At 36.7% G+C, this 19,726-nt stretch overlaps 1 protein-coding gene across 1 annotated transcript; it reads right to left on the minus strand.

The window, feature by feature from the left end:
- Positions 1-1,899: 1,899 nt before the first annotated feature.
- Positions 1,900-11,821, minus strand: LOC143357174 (luciferin 4-monooxygenase-like). Its single transcript, XM_076793457.1, has 8 exons — positions 11,789-11,821; positions 10,061-10,198; positions 7,422-7,629; positions 6,385-6,860; positions 4,619-4,796; positions 3,337-3,558; positions 2,795-3,024; positions 1,900-2,258 (listed from the first exon to the last, which is right to left on the minus strand). Exons 1-8 carry the CDS (start codon positions 11,810-11,812, stop codon positions 2,097-2,099), a joined length of 1,638 nt encoding a protein of 545 aa, XP_076649572.1. The 5' UTR covers positions 11,813-11,821; the 3' UTR covers positions 1,900-2,096.
- Positions 11,822-19,726: the final 7,905 nt, after the last annotated feature.

Raw genomic sequence — 19,726 nt, forward strand, 5'->3', positions numbered from 1 at the left:
ATTATTAATTTGCTGTTAATTATTATGTAACTTTCATTTTTGTGGAAATATATGTATAAATTTTGTAAATGTGCTATCATTTCACCCTCAGCATTTGTATATTTCTTCTACTTGTTCAGGAAGCTAGCGAGGTCAACCTTATTTACAAAGAGGTTTAGTCTCTGTGCGTCATAACAATTATGATAGTATGTGTTACATACAAAAATTCTAAATGATCGTCGAGAAATTAAAGATAGCACGCATGTGCTATCATTTTGTCCGGGACTGTATAAGAAGAAAATTGAAAATAAAAAAGTTAGATTCACATTGGTACAGTAAATTCTCATTATAAGAGAGTGCCAACCTTACAGTCAGTGGAAAAACTCATACCACCGCGGTGAGTGGCCGAAGCTCGAGAGCCGTCGCTGCCACACATTGTCAGCTATATCTTTAAACTTTCTAAACTCTCTAAACTTTCACTAACATATTCGTGGCATTTTTCGGATTAAAATGAAACCAAATATGATATAATTCCGATGATATTTACTTGTGCAATGAAGTTTGCTGTCCGTTTCTCCGTGCAACATTGTATCGGAAACGGACATTTTCGCAGTCTTCTTGTCACTAGCGCTTAGTGGTCATAGGTTTTTCATGGCTTGTAGACGGTTATGACTCTTAGGTTTCCGTCATGCCTTGTGTATTTCAAATGCGACGCTCGACGAGAACCTCCGATTTCGTATAAGAGTCAGTAAAAAGAACGGCGGGACATCGGGGTATCGGGTAGCGGGTATCGATTTCCATATCGCGTCTCAAGAAGGAGGAATAACTGGAGTAATGTGTTCACTCACATGACGATGGTGACTGAGATCTCTTCAAATTCCACTTATCACTACGCAAAGTTCTTTAACACCTGAACCCGTCGATCATCTGTTTACGTTAGAGATAAAAATACTCGTATCTCGAAGAAGTATGTCCTGAAATGAAGAAATTTACTCTCGACAGATACACATAATCACATTATCCGTCACTGTTCGCTCTTTTCCTCCCAAGAACATCACTTTGCTATCTCTAACAATTTAAACGGTTGCCTCACCAACGATAAGAGCGTCAGCCAAGATTTCTCATTCATGACATCCACAAATTTCTACAACATACTGTAGAAATTCTATCTCGAAACACGACACATGTGTACGTTACAATGAAGCTGTGGAATATTAATTAACATGTCTGTGTTTGTTTAAATAAGACTGATTCTGATCCCGGCTGTATATCCTAAACCACTAACTCTAACAGCCCGTGTGGGCCAGACATGAATGAGGACTGACCAGACCCGCGCGGAGTGGAAATACGAAACAAAGGAAAAAGGATAGAGAGAGAGAGAGAGAGAGAGAGAGAGAGAGAGAGAGAGAGTATGGAAAACTTTCTAAAAATTGGCAGCGGCGTTCTGATATTGTTTACATTATATGAGAGCAATACCTCAATATACACAGGGTGTTTGGAAATCGTGCTACAACCGGCAAGAGGATGATTCCTCACATAAAATCTAGTCGAAAATAATAATATTACAAGTAAATAATGCTATTACAAGCTAGTCACAACAATCTTATGTGGAGCCTTTCCTCATTTTGTGGGAGAGACATCACGCGTAGAAAGAAATACATAGATACATAATACATCAGAAATACATAAAATCAAAAATGTTTCATTTACTAATTTAAAATAAGTACATACCTACACGAGTCTTGGGACTCCAGAGTCCCGAGGTTTTCGCACTATCGAAGAGAGTACAGTACTATCATAATAATAGGTATTTATAATGAAGGTAATGGGAGATAAATATCGTATAAGTTTTCTAGTATTTGGAAAAAATAATTCTTTATTAAAACTGTTCTTTGTTAATCTTAATCTTAAATTAATTTTATGGTAATACACATCGTTTTCTGAACTTGAGGTTATTAAATGTTTAGTTACAAAGATTAAAAGTACATTGAACACTAGTATTAGTTTAGAATAATATGTACACACTACGTGTATAAATATAATAACACGGTTTTCTACAAAAAATAGTAGCTCTATTTAATCATTAGTTTTTCTACGTAAAAGCAATGTGTAAATATTTAATGAGCTGCGAATGACTTTGCTAAATTTCTCAACTCTACCCTCGCTATCTTGCCGGAACCAGTATAAGGGAAGGTTGCTATAAACTTCACACCACCACGTAATTTATAAGCATCCGTCAAATTCTGTTCAACCTTCATCACCAATTCCTCTGCGGATAACTGTAAAATCAAATTAACAACCATAAAATAAACACCTACAACAGTTTGCAAAACGTAGTATAATATAAACCGTACATCTGCTTACATTTTTACACTATCAACTGACAACAATTGAAATACAATATCGTCTAATTGATAATCAACCAGTAAATATGATCTCAACAATATTTAATCGTTAATATGAAAATTATTGCAATTTTAGTAATACATACATTACTGAAACGAGAAATTACTATTTACTCTGGAAAATATTTTAATACGTTTCAATGAATAGTGCAAACATTTAAAGCTTTGAATTTATTAGAACATCGTACCTACATTGTTTAGAAAATTTTGAAAAAACGATAATTAACCTAAAGTGCTATAAATATTAACGAAAAATTTCTATTTATATAAAGAAAAATTTTAACCCTCAAGTGAAACTTCTAAATATAGTTTAAAAATGCAATAATTCAATGAAATCATATTTAATATTCATCTGTGTAATAGTTACGTTCGCAGTCTAATTATTACGAAAGATAGTTGTTAATGTATACTTCTTTATCAGGCACTTTGCGAACGAAAGCAATGGGATGTTCATCATCTATGGGATGAGGTATGCCGACGACTGCAACTTCCAAAACGCCCGGGTGGGTTTGCAAGAGGTTTTCGATTTTACTAGGTGATATTTGATAACCTCTATACTTAAGGATCTCTTTTATCCTATCAACGATGAACAATTCTCCCTTCTCATTATAGTAAGCCAGGTCGCCCGAGTGCATCCAACCTACAATTAAAATTAAAATAATCTTATTATAATTTCTAAACCTTTCATCTACAGAACGTCAAGATGTCACCTGAAACATACTCATAATAAACACAGATACCGATAATGCGACTTTCAATGAGAACTATGAATATTTTAAACAATCACATATTCTCAGACTTTATTTATGATTTAAAACTTCGAATTTTCATTTCGTGCCGATACTTCGTTTTTGGAGAACAAGTCATAATAAACGAAATATTATTAACAGATACACTTATTGGCTAATCTACACATTTCTGTCATGTACACATCTGTAGTTTTTATTCTTACCGCCTTCATCTATGGCTTCCTTTGTTGCCGTCGGGTTTTTATGATATCCCTTCATCATGGTCTCTGTTTTAATACAGAGTGCACCCTGCTGGTTTGGACCAAGAGCTTCTCCTGACTGGAGGTCAATGATTTTCAATTCATTATTTACGCATACCGTTCCACAAGAACCGGCGGTATCACCTGGTGTTTGAGCTGCAGCCGCTGCACCTATCTCCGTCATACCTAGAACAAATGTTCAATCATTGCTCTAGAACAAATTCTAGATTTGAATTGTTTTAGAACAAAAATCCGGCGTCTGTGTATTATACTCGCTCAAATTTTAACTACAAAATTAATCACACAAGATTAGATTTTATTAGTCATGATATTTCTTCATTCGCTATTGATCACTTTTAAGAATTAAAGATAGCTACATATCTGAACCATGTCCACTTTCTTGGAAAATGATATTTTTATAAGTACATTTAAATTACTAGTAAATTACTAGTACATTTATTATATATAATTATAAACTGTATAGAATATTAAGTTCGTCACACGAGTAGTGGACCTAATGTAATGTTCACCATTTCTACATATTCGGATTTATCTTAAGTCCATAACTCAGTAGTTCGGAGCAAGAAGGTAGCGATTGTTTCTCGTTCGATTGTTTTATGCAGTATTTTTCAAAATTTTCAATAAAAATTATTCGACAAAAATATCTCTTAAAACACACATGGAGGTGTATGCCATTCATTCTAGGATAGAAATAAAAACAAAGAGATATTAAATATTGTCACAAACATTTTATCATTTTATAGTAATATTAAAAGTACCATGGATTATGGACGTTAATAATGTCATAGTTTAATTTGATTTGTTTTAAGCCAGAGATTATTAAAGTATATTTTTATAATATACTTTATAATATACTTTTTTTTATAAGCAACCATGTTCAGCACTCGATTTCACTTTTGAACAATAAAATACTATATTTTTTATATTATGCGTTCAGAAAATGACGTGTCTATCTCTAACGGTTACAAAGTTACAAGCTTTTTACACCTTTAATGTGCTTTCCTCTAAAGTTTAAAAGCATGACTTAATACACTTTGGCTCCGGGGTCCAGATATTAATAATATCATAAGACCTAAATCATCAACAGATTATGGTTATTTTTGTAACGCTACATACCGTTGGCCATATTAATATCTTAAACAACTTCCCATGTCATTCAATATGAAGACGATTTACCGCTGTTTGTTTATTGCTAAAATACTCTCTATGGCATTGCCATACTTACCGAAAGCTTGTAGCACTATTGTATGCGATAAATGTTTCCTCAACATTTCTTGAGATTCTGGTTTCAACAAAGCACCACCCACATGGAGGCATTTTAAACTCGAGAGGTCGTAGTTTCCCAAATCCTTGTATCTGATCATCCGATTAGCCATACTGGTGCTTAATAATAACCATGTAACCTACGACACGATGATCAACAAATTGCAAGACGGAATAATGTGGGATATCAGTCAAAGCAATCTAATCGGTAAAATCGGAATCGACCTCAGATTAGTAACGACCTGAAATTTTGGAGTAGGTGCCACTCATTACGATTACGTCACACTAGCAATGTCACCCCGCGAAGCGAGCACGTTTTCTTTCTCTTTCCACTTATCTTTATATCTTCATAATGTAAAAGTATAAGCTAGTAAATATATTGTTTTTGTGAGTACGATTACATGTTATTGTTCGCTTAAATGAGAAAAACCAACAAATAATATATTCAAATCCAATTTTTTATAGTTCTTAAAGTTTTGAGTGATGAAAGTGTAATTAGAAAGTTAGTATTATAGTGTGTATCGTTCTAAAAATATTTTCATCAATCGTTTAGTGTACCTAAGAATCACTTGCCTAGTTTTTACGGTTGAAGCAGCAGGAATCCTTAAACTTTCTCAATGTGATGTGATGAAGACAAACGATATACAGATATAAAAATTCATGCAGTGGGCACAATAAAAAAGAGTTTAATTTTATCAACCAGTGAAATCTAGTCGTGTGTGTTTGCATGTGTATGAGCAGTAAAGAAACTTTCAACGCGTTTTGGTAATAAAAACTATGAAATGTATTAGAATCTCAATGCTCGTACAAATCAATCGGATAGTAGAACAGTTACTCTACACTGATACTTACTGGTTATAACGTTTGATAAAATGTTTACTGAGTTGTACATGATTAGTTTTAGACTAAAGTATTTTATGTGGAACGTATTCAGACAATGAAGAATTCAGATATCTAAGATTCGTATAAACCAGGTTTCATGTATTAATACCAGTGCGTTCGAATAATAAAATAATCAGTAGCTTGAACGTTCAGATAATTTATATAGTGGGTTCAAGAAGTATTTGAACACTAAATACCCGATTCTCAAAAAATTGCCTATATTCAAACAGTGACAATTTCGTTAAAAATTGACCGTACGGCAATAAACGTGGACTTATTTTAAAGTTACAAGCCCCCAGTTTCGTAATCCACATTTTATTTTATTTCAAGAGTTTTTTCACCATGTAACGGGTGTGAAACTGGAGACGCGTTTTTTATAGATGTAGAGATCGAAGGTTCCTCTTCCGGACGAAACCTTAAAAATTGATGTACGATTATTATAGTATTTTTGTTCCGTAAAACTATGAAAAAAATCGGACATCAATATTTAAGAGGCCGTTGTAAAGAGAAGTTTCAATCTTCAAATCTATGACACTTTTATTTATGAGAAAAATTTTTGAAAGGTTTAGGAGACGCTTGCATTTGCTACATTTTTTGAGGAAACATGGGTCTCCAGTTTCCAAAATACTACATCATCTAAAAATATCTTACAATTAGAGGAAAATGGACAACGGTTTGCGAAAGTAGAGACTTCAAGCTTTAAAATGAGTCCAGGCTTCTGGTTTTACTATATGTTTTTACGAAATTATTAAATCGGAAATAAAATGTTTGAATACTTTTTGGATCAACTGTATGTTCAAATAACAAAAGTTTCGATAAAATAACAAACAGCAACTAATTAATTACCTTGTATTTTTCTATGAGTTCACACGCTATCTGTGGCTCGAAATCCGAACCGATTATTTTTCTGCTACGGGAAACGAGGTACTTAAGGGTGAAAAGAACACTAGTGATCCAGAGCGTGGGACTAAACCATAACGGTCTTTCCTGGGACAAATCCAATCCGGGAGTGGTGTCTGCCGATATGAGAATCATTTTATGCGAGAGTTCTACACCCTTCGGTAAACCTGTGGTGCCAGAAGAGAAAATTATCAGCGCCGTGTCATCGAGATCAACATTCTCGCATTGGAAATCCGCCACGTCCGATTCACGATGATCTTGCAGAACATCCAAAAAGGAGACACTGCCGAGATAATCGCCGAATGTGACGACCTTCGCCTCGGAAGTTTCGATTTTTACTGCTTCTAATACGACCCTCGCCAATTTCTGGTTTGTGAAGATCACTTTCGGCTCGGTTGTTCTTATGAAATGACGCGCAAGACCTGTCAAAACAAGCATATTTTAGTACTTCCTAGTACTATATTTTTAAAATATTGTTACATTGCTTGTACTTCATTAAAACTATTAAAAAAAAAATACATTTTCGTACAACCCTTGATATTTAAAATTGGATGCAGAAAGCTTGTATTTTGCATAAAAATCCGCAGTCTAGTCACAATAAACAAGGTTTTAGGACGAATTACTTCGTTATAGAATATCCCACTGTACACCTGTAGTCTAATGATTACATATTTATCAATAGACTAAGGATTTTATGCATTTATGACAAAAATGCATTGATAAAATTTAAATCAGTAAAAGGATTAAAAGATTTTAAAAGTATGGATATACTATTTCTAAACGATCTTAATGATTAAAGAAGGAAAGAAATTTCTATTTAGCTTCTGTTTCTTGCAATCGATGCAGAACATTTTTATTTTGCATTAAGATCCGCATTCTACTTATCAACATTGATAAGTAATGAATAGCGTGAATAAAAAACACAGATTTTCAAGGAAGTCATTGTGATAGCACAACAATGTTAAATATAATTCAAATCTCACCAGTATCCATCCATGGATCCAAAGGATTAAACGTTGCACCGATGAAAAGCGCGGCGAGACACGGGGTAAAACTGTCACTGTGATTATGCGATACGATCGCAATAATGTCTCCTTTTTGCACACCTTTCTTCTTTAACCAAAGGGCACATTTTATCGCCCGCTCCAGCAACTCCTCGATAGTATCTTCTTTGCCTGAGACGGGATCCAGCTGTAACATTCGATTGTTCAAATTGCAACATTATTAACACTAGTACTATTAAGGACTAAACACGGTTGGTGTATAGTGTCTTTCTTTAAAATAATGACACGATTTGATTTATACATGTCCTCTAAGATTTTTATTGCAATATATCGTTGAATAACAAACTTCAGGCAAAAATTATATTTATAATTTCAATAATCGTAAAAGAAGGAACCAGGAAGAAGTCAGTTTTATCTGTTTGGTAGTTCTAGTGTTAAGTTGTCTATAAATTTTGACATTGACACCCACAGAGTGTTCCTGCAATCATTGTACAAAGGGGCATGCGTGCGAATTAGTGTAGCGTTTATAAAATAAAGGTCAATTATTTGATTATTTAAAATTCCGCAACAGGCGTTTACTCGTCACGGTCTTTGTTTATCTACTGTTCGTAACCAACGTAGGATTTCAGCGAACCACCAGTAGTGCACATTTCTTAGATTAAGCTAGCCATGGTTTGGAAAAGAAGCCTCATCGGCGAACAAAAGTCTTTTAAAAAATTATAGGTTCCATCACCGGTTCCACGAAAATTATTCACACGTATGTAGTAGATACGTGATGGATCGTTATTGTGGAAATTTTTCTGTGTACGTGCCGTCTTGCTTTTTCCAAATTCGGATCACTTTTACCGTAAGTAAGTAAGTATCATATCAATTCTGTCTTGCACTTGAACAATTGACTGCGAACAATTTTCACAGAGTATCAAACACACTGCCAAAATAAGACCGATTAACCGGAATGATTGAAAACTCTAAATGCTCGTCTGTTCTCCAATAATAGCGGTATTTACATTTACATTTTCGCTTATCGCGTGCGATATGGTCACTATTGTGGTTCAATGCAGACAATGTGTCGTCTCAGAAGGCAATACGGCACGATAATAAATTGACCGCAGCAATGCGGTGACTGGAAAATTTTATTTTCAGTAATTGTTGTCTTATCTTTATAATTGTAATACCAATGGACATTCAAGATTCTTCCGATTAAAATAAGTCCAAACACTATGTAAATGGGACTATTTTTATCGATTTTATTGATCGAAGTACATAATTAAGACATAGATCGCTCTATATTAAATCGATAAAATCTCGCGGAAGTGTATAAATCAGCCGGACTGTTTTTGTTATATTCATGACGAAATTATTTTAAAATCAAAACAAGGAATACAATTCCAGCATTAATCTTTCATCAAGATATTTCAACAATGGAAAAACGTTACAAAGGAAAAGACTTATGTGCGGATGCTTGCTGATTACTGCTGGACACTTATTATTGAAAATCGGGATACCAGGAACAAACGTCAAGCAAGGCGGAAACATTTTTAATTTGTTTACATCAGAAATAGGTAAGTTTTTGTATTCAATTTTCTTTATTAAGCATTTCCACAATGAAATGTGAATATAACTCGTATTTTTATAATCTTTTGTAATGATTGGCACCCAAAAAGACAAAAAAAATGTATTTAATTAAGCATAGTAAGCAAAGACATACTTGAGTGGTACCAACGTCGACTACGCATAGCGACGGCCCTGTCGAGTCGCGAAAAGGCTGCAATGGCCGTCTGGCGCGAACGCGTCGCGCACACGCTGTCAATTAACATTTTCTGATCCTTCTCGTACATTAAGGGAACCAAATACTTTTCGTGAATGGTTTCTTTACCAGAAATGTCTGTAGAATGCATTCCTGTATAGTAAATTCCTGCTAGATAAAGGATTTTTCACATAAATACAAAAATAGAGCGTACAAAGTACCCGCGTCGGCACATTTTCAAACTTTAACAACCATTTACAACTATGAGGAAGTACATAAAAATATAATTGACTATATGAATATGTAGAGGAGAGTCCCCTCTATCTCTTGACTCAAATTTGAACTTTCTCGCGTATTTAGTTTTTGCGTAACACGTAGTTTCGTATCAAAATCGGGCATTTTTACAAAAACCAAAATTTTTCGAAAACGTTGCGTGATGGAGCAATTCTACTTTAAGATTCGGTTTTAGGATGACAAAGTGTATAAGAATCACCCAACAGGTATTGCAAAACTCGAAAAAAGTTTAATTTTGTTGGACAGTGTAATAAGACAAAATGACTTCCAATAAGACCATTCGAAGCAAAGTGTTTTGTGATTATCTGGAACTGTATCTCGAACTCTTGTATCTTATCATAAAATCAAAACCACTCTTGTGAACATGTTATTTTTCGAACACAATGGTAAACAAATTCAAAAGACTAAAGTTTTAACGATCACGGAAACGATAAAAATATTACAGACAATCTTTGACCAAGTTTAAAGGGTAGTTCTGAGATAGCATAGTGATGCTAACGAGGAACACCTTCTGCAATCGAATCGATACGAATAATATGACCCTCTTGAATTATGGATACACTAATTATACGAGTACCTGTGTAACTACACTAGGATTATTCTTCATCATGTCGAACAAGTATTTTCCGCCGCTGGTGTATTTTGAAACAAACGGCACCTTCTTTCCTACGATCACATTATTTTCAATGATGAACGGCTTCTCAGGCGATTGCACCTACAAACAACAATATTGTCACAAATTATTGTAAACATAAATTCGTCGAGAAGCTATTTCCTCGTGTATCTACATGAACGGGAATTTTCTTAAGGGGTTGCATACCTTTAAAAGGTTGAAAAATAAGACAAATTCAACAATTTTTGTTATATCTAAACTAATGTTTCATTAAAAAAAAATCAATGTGTACATCTTCTTATACGATATTTATGTAGTATTTGCTGAAAAGTTTAACTAAATATCTTAAACTGGAAATGCGTGACACGCCATTTTTGTAAAACACTTCTTCTAACCCCATATCCATGGGGTTTTGTTCACTATACATTTTTTCATTTTAAATTAAACAAGAGAAACAATTAAACAAAGCTAGTCCTTGTCTAAGCCGATTTATCTCTTAAACGAATGATTTTTTGACATAAATAGCTTCATACAATTTTGTAGACTACAACGTGTTGCACGGATTAGTACATTGAAAAATATACTAACACAACAATATAATAATACTCGAAACCATTAATTTCTTATCTGTTATGTTTTTTTACACAACATATGGTGTACAAATAATCTACATTTATAGATTAAAAACGATCACCCTGTATACACAAAATTGTTGAATTTCTCTTATTTTTCAACTGTTCATAGGTTTTATTGTATACAGTGCGTCGAAAATATATTTAAACTACATTTTCGATTTTCGGAAAATTGTCGATATTAAAATTGTGATCATGTCGTAAAACCAAATAGTACAACCATACGCCTAGATTCATTTTGGAGTTTGCAGCATCTACTTGCGCAAAGCAATGTTCATTTTCCTCTAAGATATTTTTATATGATGTAGTTGGAAACTGAAGACCTATTTTTCCTAAAAGATGCAGCAGATTCGAACGTCTCTAATGTACGATTTTTTTTTCTATTGTTTTATGGAACAAAATGAGGAACAAGTCTCATTATGTAAAGCTTTCATGGTGTAACTTATACATTCTACTGTAAATTTGGCGGTACACCTCTCATTCAAAGCTTGATAAAACGACAAAGAAAATCGTACATCAATTTGTAAGGTTTCGTCCTAAAAAGGAAGCTACGATATTTAAATCTATGGTGGCGCGGCGTGAGCCCCGAAAAAAATATTCAAAGTATTGAGAAAAGTTTGAGTGCATAGCATTTTCGAGAAAAAAGGCGTCTTAAGTTTGTCACCCGGCTGCATCATGAAAAAATCGTAAAATAAAATGGACGATGGATTATGAAACTAGAGGGTTCTAGCTTTAAAATTAATCCAAATTTATTATGGTGCGATCATTTTTCACGAAATTATCACACTTTAAATATAGGCGATTCTTCGAGAATCGGGTATTTAGTGTTCAAATATTTCTTGGACCCACTGTACATACAGTAAAAACTATATTATAATAAAAAAACTTCTTTTGGGGCAAAATCTAGTGACTTACGAACTGTCATAAAACCGATCCATATAGGAAAATTACAATCCATGTGGAAGTAGCTTTTCGAAAGTAAGTCCGCATTGTTCAACAGATAACAATATAATTAAATATGATCTCTAGTATTGCAATCTTCGACGAAACAATGTCTTACGTTTTCGTCCTTAGTAGCTGGCATCGCGATGGCAATTCTTCGATGGAGTCGAAAACACACTACTGACACTCGAACTCTCGCGACGTGGTTTGCTATAAGTACTGTTGTCAATTGATTAATTGTCTTATGATCCGCGGGTAACGAAATAACCCCTTTGATAATTTTAAGTGACCACTTCAGTTCAACCAAAGTATAATACAATATATAAAAATAAATTATGTAACAATACGGCCTGATAAATTCAAGACATTGCGGAAAAATTTAGAAATCACGGAAGATAATCTTTTAATGAGAGGTCGGTCAGTAGGGGGGTCGTTGATTTTAATTAAACTTTTTGTTTGAAACCTTTCGGATTTGATCAGGATTGGAAAAATCTCCGATCGGTTAAAGGACGCTGGTAAAGGTATCGACGAAACAAAGGGATCAAAATCGATGCTCAATTGCTGTCTGTAAGCGTACGCGAACTGCTCTCTCTCGCTCGCCCCTTGTCCCCCGCGGAGCTCGAGCTACTCGGGCAACCCGGGCACTCGCGGGTTCTGGGGGACGAGGCGGGAGGCCGTCGGGCGCGCAACGTGAACAGCGAACCATTGGATTCAGTTTATTTGTTCTGGTTTTTATGTACAGTGACTCCCAAAAATATTCGGACACTAGCTATAACTAACTTTACGACTTAATAATTCCTTTGTTAATAAAGCAATCATCCCGGGAATTGTTTCTAGCAATAAAAGATCTATTAATGTTGATAAACATAAATAATTTATTTGAAAAATATACATAAATTCCATAATAAAAATTAGTAAAAGAAATAATGTCCAATTTTTGGCTCACAAAAATATTCGGACAATATTAATTTTTCAATTTAGATAATGTAATTTAGCATTACAACATTTGTTTAATACTTCGTGGCATAACCATTTTGTTTAAGAACATGTCTTAACCTGTTTGGCATATTGTTTGTAATTTTTTTTAAATATTCAACAGTTATATTCGACCACTCAGTTGCAAGTCTTTGTTTTAATTCAGCTATCGATGTAATTGGGGTTTTTCGAATTTTTCTATCCAATTCATCCCATAAATTCTCGATAGGATTAAGGTCCAGTGATTGGGGCGGCGAATGAAGAATTTTGGGGCAGCGGTATAATAAAAATTCTTGCACAATACGTGACTTGTGCTTGGGGTCGTTGTCTTGGTAAAACTTAGAAGTATTATTAAGCCCCATCTTTTCAGCACTTTGAATTAAATTATTTTTGAGTATATTTAAATAATGATTTTTGTCCATGATACCGTCAATAAACACTAGGTTACCGACTCCATATGACGAAATGCAACCCCAGACCATTACGCTGCCTCCGCCGTGTTTCACTGTACCTCTTGTATTTTCAAAATTAAACTCTTTATTCGCTTTCCGCCACGCCATAGTTCTTCCGTCGGAATTGTACAGATTGAATTTGCTTTCATCAGCAAATATGACATCCTTCCACCATGGCTCATCCTTAGAAATTAGCTCTCTTGCAAAGGTTTTTCGTTTATTCCTATTCTTTTCGTTGATAAATGGTTTCTTTCTAGCTACTCTCCCATTGTAACCAGCTTGCCTCAGCACTCTCCGAACTGTTTCGGCTGAAACATTTTTGGAGCTTTCTCCTAATAGTTCACTAACTAGTTTTGGAGCACTTAAGCGCGGATTTTTTTTTCACTTTCCGAATAATTTTGCTTTTCTCCCTCGTACATAAGAGACTTGGTATTCCAGTTTGCGGAATAGAATCAATGCGATTCTCAATATAAAATCGTCATCAGATATCTGCAGCAGTACTCTTACTTATACGAAGCATTGCACTAATTTCGCGATAGGCGTTTCCTTTTTCTCGATGAAAAATTACAAGCTGTCGCACATCGAAACTCGTATTCTTTCCTTTGCGACCCATTTTGAACGAATTCACGTTTACTACTGACAGTAGTGAGGTGGCATGGACATCTAATGGTCCACGAGATTCTGTTTATAAACAAACGTTTTCCCGATCTTCGAATATCGCGTCCCCAGAAGGCGATTGCCAGAGAAATATAATACGTGTCCGAATATTTTTGTGAGCCACAAATGGTCCATTATTTCGTTTAATAATTTTTATTATGAAACGTATGTATATTTTTCAAATAAATTATACATGTTTATCATCCTTAATAAATGTTTTATTGCTAAAAACAATTTCCAGGGCGATTGCTTTATCAACAAACGAATTATTAAATCATAAAGTTAGTTATAGCTAGTGTCCGAATATTTTTGGGAGTCACTGTATGTTGAGCGATGACGCGACGTTCGTTTCGCGCTGCTCGTCTTCGTTTTCGAATTAACGAAAAGCTGAACTAATTGAAATGAATATAGGAGTCGTTCGTTTCACAAGTTTATTGCGTGGTAATGAAACTTAACAAGTCGGCCTTGTTGATGCGATTCTTTGCGTTCTACAAGACTGATACGATTGCACGACGTTACAAACGGTGTTACAAGACGTTACAGCGACTGCCCGATGTGAAGGATACGACGTTGACGATTGCGCGATGTTATTGGTATACAGCTTTCGATTGCGCGGTGTTGTTGGTAAAAAGCTTTCTCGTAGTGCTTGGCTGTACTTATACAGCAAGTGAAAAGGCAAGGTCAAATATGGTAGTAAAATAAACTTTACTACATTACGGGAGATGCTCGAATCGGTGACTGTTTGCGTCACTGCAAAGTTGCAATCTTCGTGTCCCTGCATCACGCGCATGTCTTATCGTTCCTGAACTTATTCTAGCCCATGCTGCAATTATCCGTTGTTTCATATTTCTGGTGTAGTGGGTACTTCTTGATAAACAGCATTTTTCAATGCTCCCCAGAGAGAAAAATCTAATGGTGTCAAATCCGGAGAGCGAACTGGCCAAGAAACTAATCCTCCACGTCCTATCCATTTATTTGGATAAAGTTCGTTCAGTACATCTCTTACTCTCCGAGCATAATGTGCTGGACATCCGTCGTGCTGTTACCACATCATTTGGCGAACGTTTAGTGGTACATTTTCTAATAAAGTCCTCAATCTACTTCGTATAAAGTGTTCACATCGTTCGCCAGTAAGATTTCCATCGATAAAATGCGGTCCGATAAGTTCAGAAACGATAAGACATGCACGTGATGCAGGGATACGAAGATTGCAACTTTGCATTGACGCAAACAGTCATCAATTCGAGCATCTCCCGTAATGTAATAAAGTTTATTTTACTATCATATTTGACCTTGCATGACCTTCAATGATAACCCGCTGAATTCGTCTCAATACTGGCTATCACATCGTGATAAAAAAAAACATAGCATTCCATTTAAAAAAATAGAGTTGACCTTGAAATCTCCTCTATGCCTCCACCCACGCAGAAAATGTTTGTGTCACAATATGTCCCCCTCTATACCGTGTAAGTTTTCTATATAACATTTTTTCATATTATTACAAATAACGGCAATATTCAAACTGGACATAGTTACTGCCCCACCCTGTATGTATACGGCAATATACGCCCGGCGTACGACAGTGTCGTACGATAGGCGTTATAATGAATGAAAATTGTCACGAAAATGACAAGTGTGATATCGACATATTGCTTCCTGGGCAGGTTTCCATTATTTTACATTAGCTACGATGTTTTGTCGCCCAAGTACGCGTTGCGTAGATACAAATTTTGTTTGCCTTTTTATTTTTTTGTATTTTATACAAATATTTTTAATTTAATCTAATTTCTTTTATTTTTTTTTATTTTCTAAACATTGCAATTCTTGCGTGCTGTTTTGCCGCTTTCTCAAGTACCGTATTGACGTGCTGTACACACTCGCCTACTTTCACATTCATTCGTCGCTTGCCTCGTGTTCGCTCGCGTTGCTGTTTTCGCTGCTGCTACCTTGATCATCGCGGGTCCACGGCTTCATCTGATTTTGCGCGGTGGATGTCTTGTGCGGCCCCTCATGGCTCCCGACCTTCTCCCTCACGATGCGGTATGGCCCCAGAAATTTCGCTGCTAATTTTATCCCCGGGACCTGTTGCATCCTTTCGATGGCCACCAGGCTGTCCTCCCGGTATTTCGTTGGTTCCTTACGCCCTTTGTCAAAACCCCTTTTATTTTCCGCCTGGATTTTCGCAATTGCTTCTTTCGCTCTTGCTCTCGTTTCGCTCCGGTTCTCTTCGAAGCTGGCGGCCCACTCTTCTTCCAGCATCTCCCGTACCTGTGGGTCCTCCTTTGCACGCATACGTGTTCCGCTAGTATGCATTCGATACAGTTCGCAGTAACCTTTTCCGTCTTCGATTTGATACCCGGAAACCAATAATCCCTTTTTACTAATTTTTCCGTTCCTACCGCCGCGAAATGTCCATTCCCGTGCGCTTTTCGTATCACCTGTGCTCGCAACCCTTTCGGCACGACCAGCCGAACGTCTCCGTCGACGACTTTACAAAGCAACTCGCCCCGTACCACGTAGCCGTCCATCTTCCCTTCCTCGGTCCGTTCGTAGACCTGGCGCCTTTCCGTCGTCTTTCTGCTGCGCTCGCCTAATCTGGCAGCGGATTTCTACTTAAGGGGGCCGGCAGGGTTTGAAATCCATATACGTATGCATGGGTCAAAACCTTTTCAAACTATCGCTTCAATATTGCAATGAGCAGTTTAGAAGTGGTCAATTGTGTTTCCTAAAAGTCCAATTTATGTCTGTATAGAGCCCAAATTGCGAATTTCTACCTCATCGTGGAGTAATTTGTAATATTCGGTAGAAAATTCGAATTCTGAAGCAAGTATGACGTCACAAGATGGCTGCCGCTGAAAGATTCTCTTAATTTCAAGAGATTTAGAGTTCGTATCGAAAAAGGGACTCTATACAGACATAGCAAAGACATGTACAAACACGGTGGTATGCATTTGTAATTGATTACTTACTTATTTAAGACATAAAATGTCTAGAAAAAAGGCACAGGATAACATAGCGTGACATTCAAGGCCAAATGCCTGCCGGCCCCCTTAACGCGTCTACATGCGACCTTGCCCTGCCCAGCCAGTGTTCCAGCGTGTAGTTGAACTCCTCCAGTAGCAGGGCCCATCTTGCCATGCGCAAGAATAGGTCCCGCCTCCTCATCGTCAGCGCGAAGGATTTGCAATCTGTGACAATCTTAAATTCGATGCCTACAAGATACGTCCTAAATTTTTTGAGGCCCTTTACGGCTGCGAGGTAATTATTGATAATAATAATTTAAATAATAATAATAATAATAATGTCACGTTTGGTCTCATTTTAATCAGAAAAGTGTCACAAACAGGTTGGTGAAAGTCTTATAAGAAAATAATTAAAAACAAAAATGTTGAGTATTATTACACCGACATGCCTGATCCCATAACACGTTCTATTTCTCAGCGATCTAACTTTTGTGTCCCTTAAAGGACACCCTCTGCGTTAGTGTCAATAAATTTATAATAGTCATTTACGTATACTGTGTTTGATCTGGGAGCCATGAAATTTCACGATTCTTTACGATCAAACTTTCAATTCGGGTGAAATTAAGTAAAAAAAAGGTTGGCAAGTCTCGGAGAAAGACTGGGAAAAATGGTTAAAACGGTGGAAACAGCCAGTGTGGTCAGACGATGCAGAAAATCGCGTGTTTCACCATCATCTGTCGTGTTTTCTCAGCTTTAAGAAGTCAAGGTACCATTTTGGCAAATTTACCTTTGTTTTATTTAAAAAGGTGACGACGTGTAATTGTACTTCGTTTACTTGTAATATTACTTAAAGAATTCTGTAGCTTCTAGTTATTTTGTTTTATGTTTGCTTCTTTAAAATGAACTTTGCTTAGCATCAAAGGTTGGTTCGTTTCTTTTCGTTGAAATTCTGGTTATTTTAAGAATAAAAAGTAAATTAATCAAAAAAAATATCGTACGGCACGAATTTGTCGTTCCATTTGTCTTTGTCGTCCGACTCGTCTTTGTCGTCCGACTCGTCTTTGACGTCCGACTCGTCTTTGTCGTTCGACTCGTCTTTGTCGTTCGACTTGTCTTTGTCGTCCGACTGGTCTTTGTCGTTCAGCTTGTCTTTGTCGTTCGACTTGTGTTTGTCGTCCGGTTTGTGTTTGTCGTCCGGTTTGTGTTTGTCGTCCGGCTTGTGTTTGTCGTCCGGCTTGTGTTTGTCGTCCGGCTTGTCTTTGTCGCAATCCTCTTTCGTTGGTGATGCGGTGGTAGTCGTCGGAGGGGTTGGTTCCGGTTCCCTATGTGGTCCAACAGTGTGCGTCATTCGATACGGCTGCAACAAAATCGATCATCGAGGTTGAACACTGCTGGTTCTTCAAAAGTCTTTTAACTGAACGTTTGCGAGAACTCCGAAATGTTGGGTCGGTATTTTATTCGGGATCGTAACAGATTTACGAAAATTTCGGGATTCCCAAAAATATTTCCGTGCGTATTCGGGTTCTCGAATGTATCGGGATCTTTGACAATTTTCAGGATTATTCCCGAGAATTTTTGGGAGTTCCGACCCGATATTTTCGAGTTCTCGCACACCTCCGGATTACTGTGATCGCTCGCTTCCGCGGCAATGAAACTTCGCACAAACTTTTCACAACATTTGCGATTGAACCCAACCTCTCAGAGTTTTCAAATTCGGGAGAATGCTTACCGGTGGCACGAAATTGAAGACCGGATGTCCGGAGAAAATACCGTGGATTGGTGTTGCAGGTATTATTGGGTTTCTGTGACCGCCCGGAACTTGTGAAAGGGTGGGCAAGTCCCCGGGTACCTGGATTTAAAAGAGGCATTGATGCATCATCGAGGTACTGTCCGTATTGCCGTTAACTCTTATGTCGATACCTCTTGCCAACAAATTGCGAAATTGTTGCAGCTTTCTACTCTTCCTTAGATAATTATAAATTAACCCTCCACCAACGGCGGCTGGGTCTTTTTTGACCCGGAGCATCAAAATAGTGATTTATGCGCTCAATGATTTTGCTATTACACTAAAGAAATATCTGCTGCATTAGGAACAACAGAGAGACTAATGTGTCTACAGTAAACTTAAAAATATAATTAAAAAAATAATTACGACTCTCAGCATTGCCAATGGTATTGTTATAAAAAAAGGTCCGCCGTTCGGGGGTTAATCTAGACTCGGGACATAAAAATATAAAACTATGAAGTCCAAGGATTGCAATGTGATTCAAAATCGTCGAAAATTTTGGGTCTAAACGGAAGGATTCAATTGGATTCACGTGAACGGTTTTCTTACATAATAGTAGTAGGGGTTGTAATGGTTGTAAAGTATCGGCTGCTTGAATGGTAAGGCATCGGAGTTATGATTGCCCATGTTGTCGTCACACCTAATCGTTTTCGACTCTATCGACGCGACCAGGATTGCAGCAATGCCGAGCAACTTGGCGTGGACCTTTGAAAATAAAAAACGTGATCGCCTCTGTTCCTGTATAAGCAGAGTATAAGCGGTGTCCCATAAAACCTGTACTCGGTGGAGTGGTTCTGCAATCTAGATTCGACGATTCCACGATTCGGTTCAAAATAAATCAGTCATAGATACAAGAAGAAATCTCAAAGGCGGCTTCCGAGGGCCAAAAAACGAACGCGCACGAAATTCGAATGGTATCTGCTCGGAAGATCAGAAGGAGGTCAGAATTTTGACTCGTATCATCCGGGCAGGGAAACTTTCATTGGTCGGCTGGTTCGTTACAAAAGCAATTGTAATGCGAGGAACTTCGTTGCGAGTTATCGCACAGAACTATTGTTCTCTTGAAGAAGATCGTTTCTGCTTGAACTTCGATTGTAGATCGTTGGAAACGGGATCCAAGTTTCGAAGCCGATCGAGCTCGATCTAGGTCTAAGAAAATAGGTGTCTTACTCCACGATGTGACGCATATGAGCGTACCCCAATAAGCAAGCGTAAAGTTATCC

The sequence above is a fragment of the Halictus rubicundus genome, chromosome 9 (assembly GCF_050948215.1).
Source record: "Halictus rubicundus isolate RS-2024b chromosome 9, iyHalRubi1_principal, whole genome shotgun sequence".
Lineage (NCBI taxonomy): Eukaryota > Metazoa > Arthropoda > Insecta > Hymenoptera > Halictidae > Halictus > Halictus rubicundus.

What these genes read in the sequence shown, in the direction of transcription:
- LOC143357174 (XM_076793457.1), bottom strand. Translation starts at nt 11,812, where the DNA reads ATGCCAGCTACTAAGGACGAAAAC. An exon ending in AACTCATAGAAAAATACAAG is followed by an intron (nt 4,797 to 6,384) that starts GTAATTAATTAG and finishes ATCGTGTCGTAG; the next exon opens with GTTACATGGTTATTATTAAG. An exon ending in AATAGTGCTACAAGCTTTCG is followed by an intron (nt 3,559 to 4,618) that starts GTAAGTATGGCA and finishes CATTTGTTCTAG; the next exon opens with GTATGACGGAGATAGGTGCA.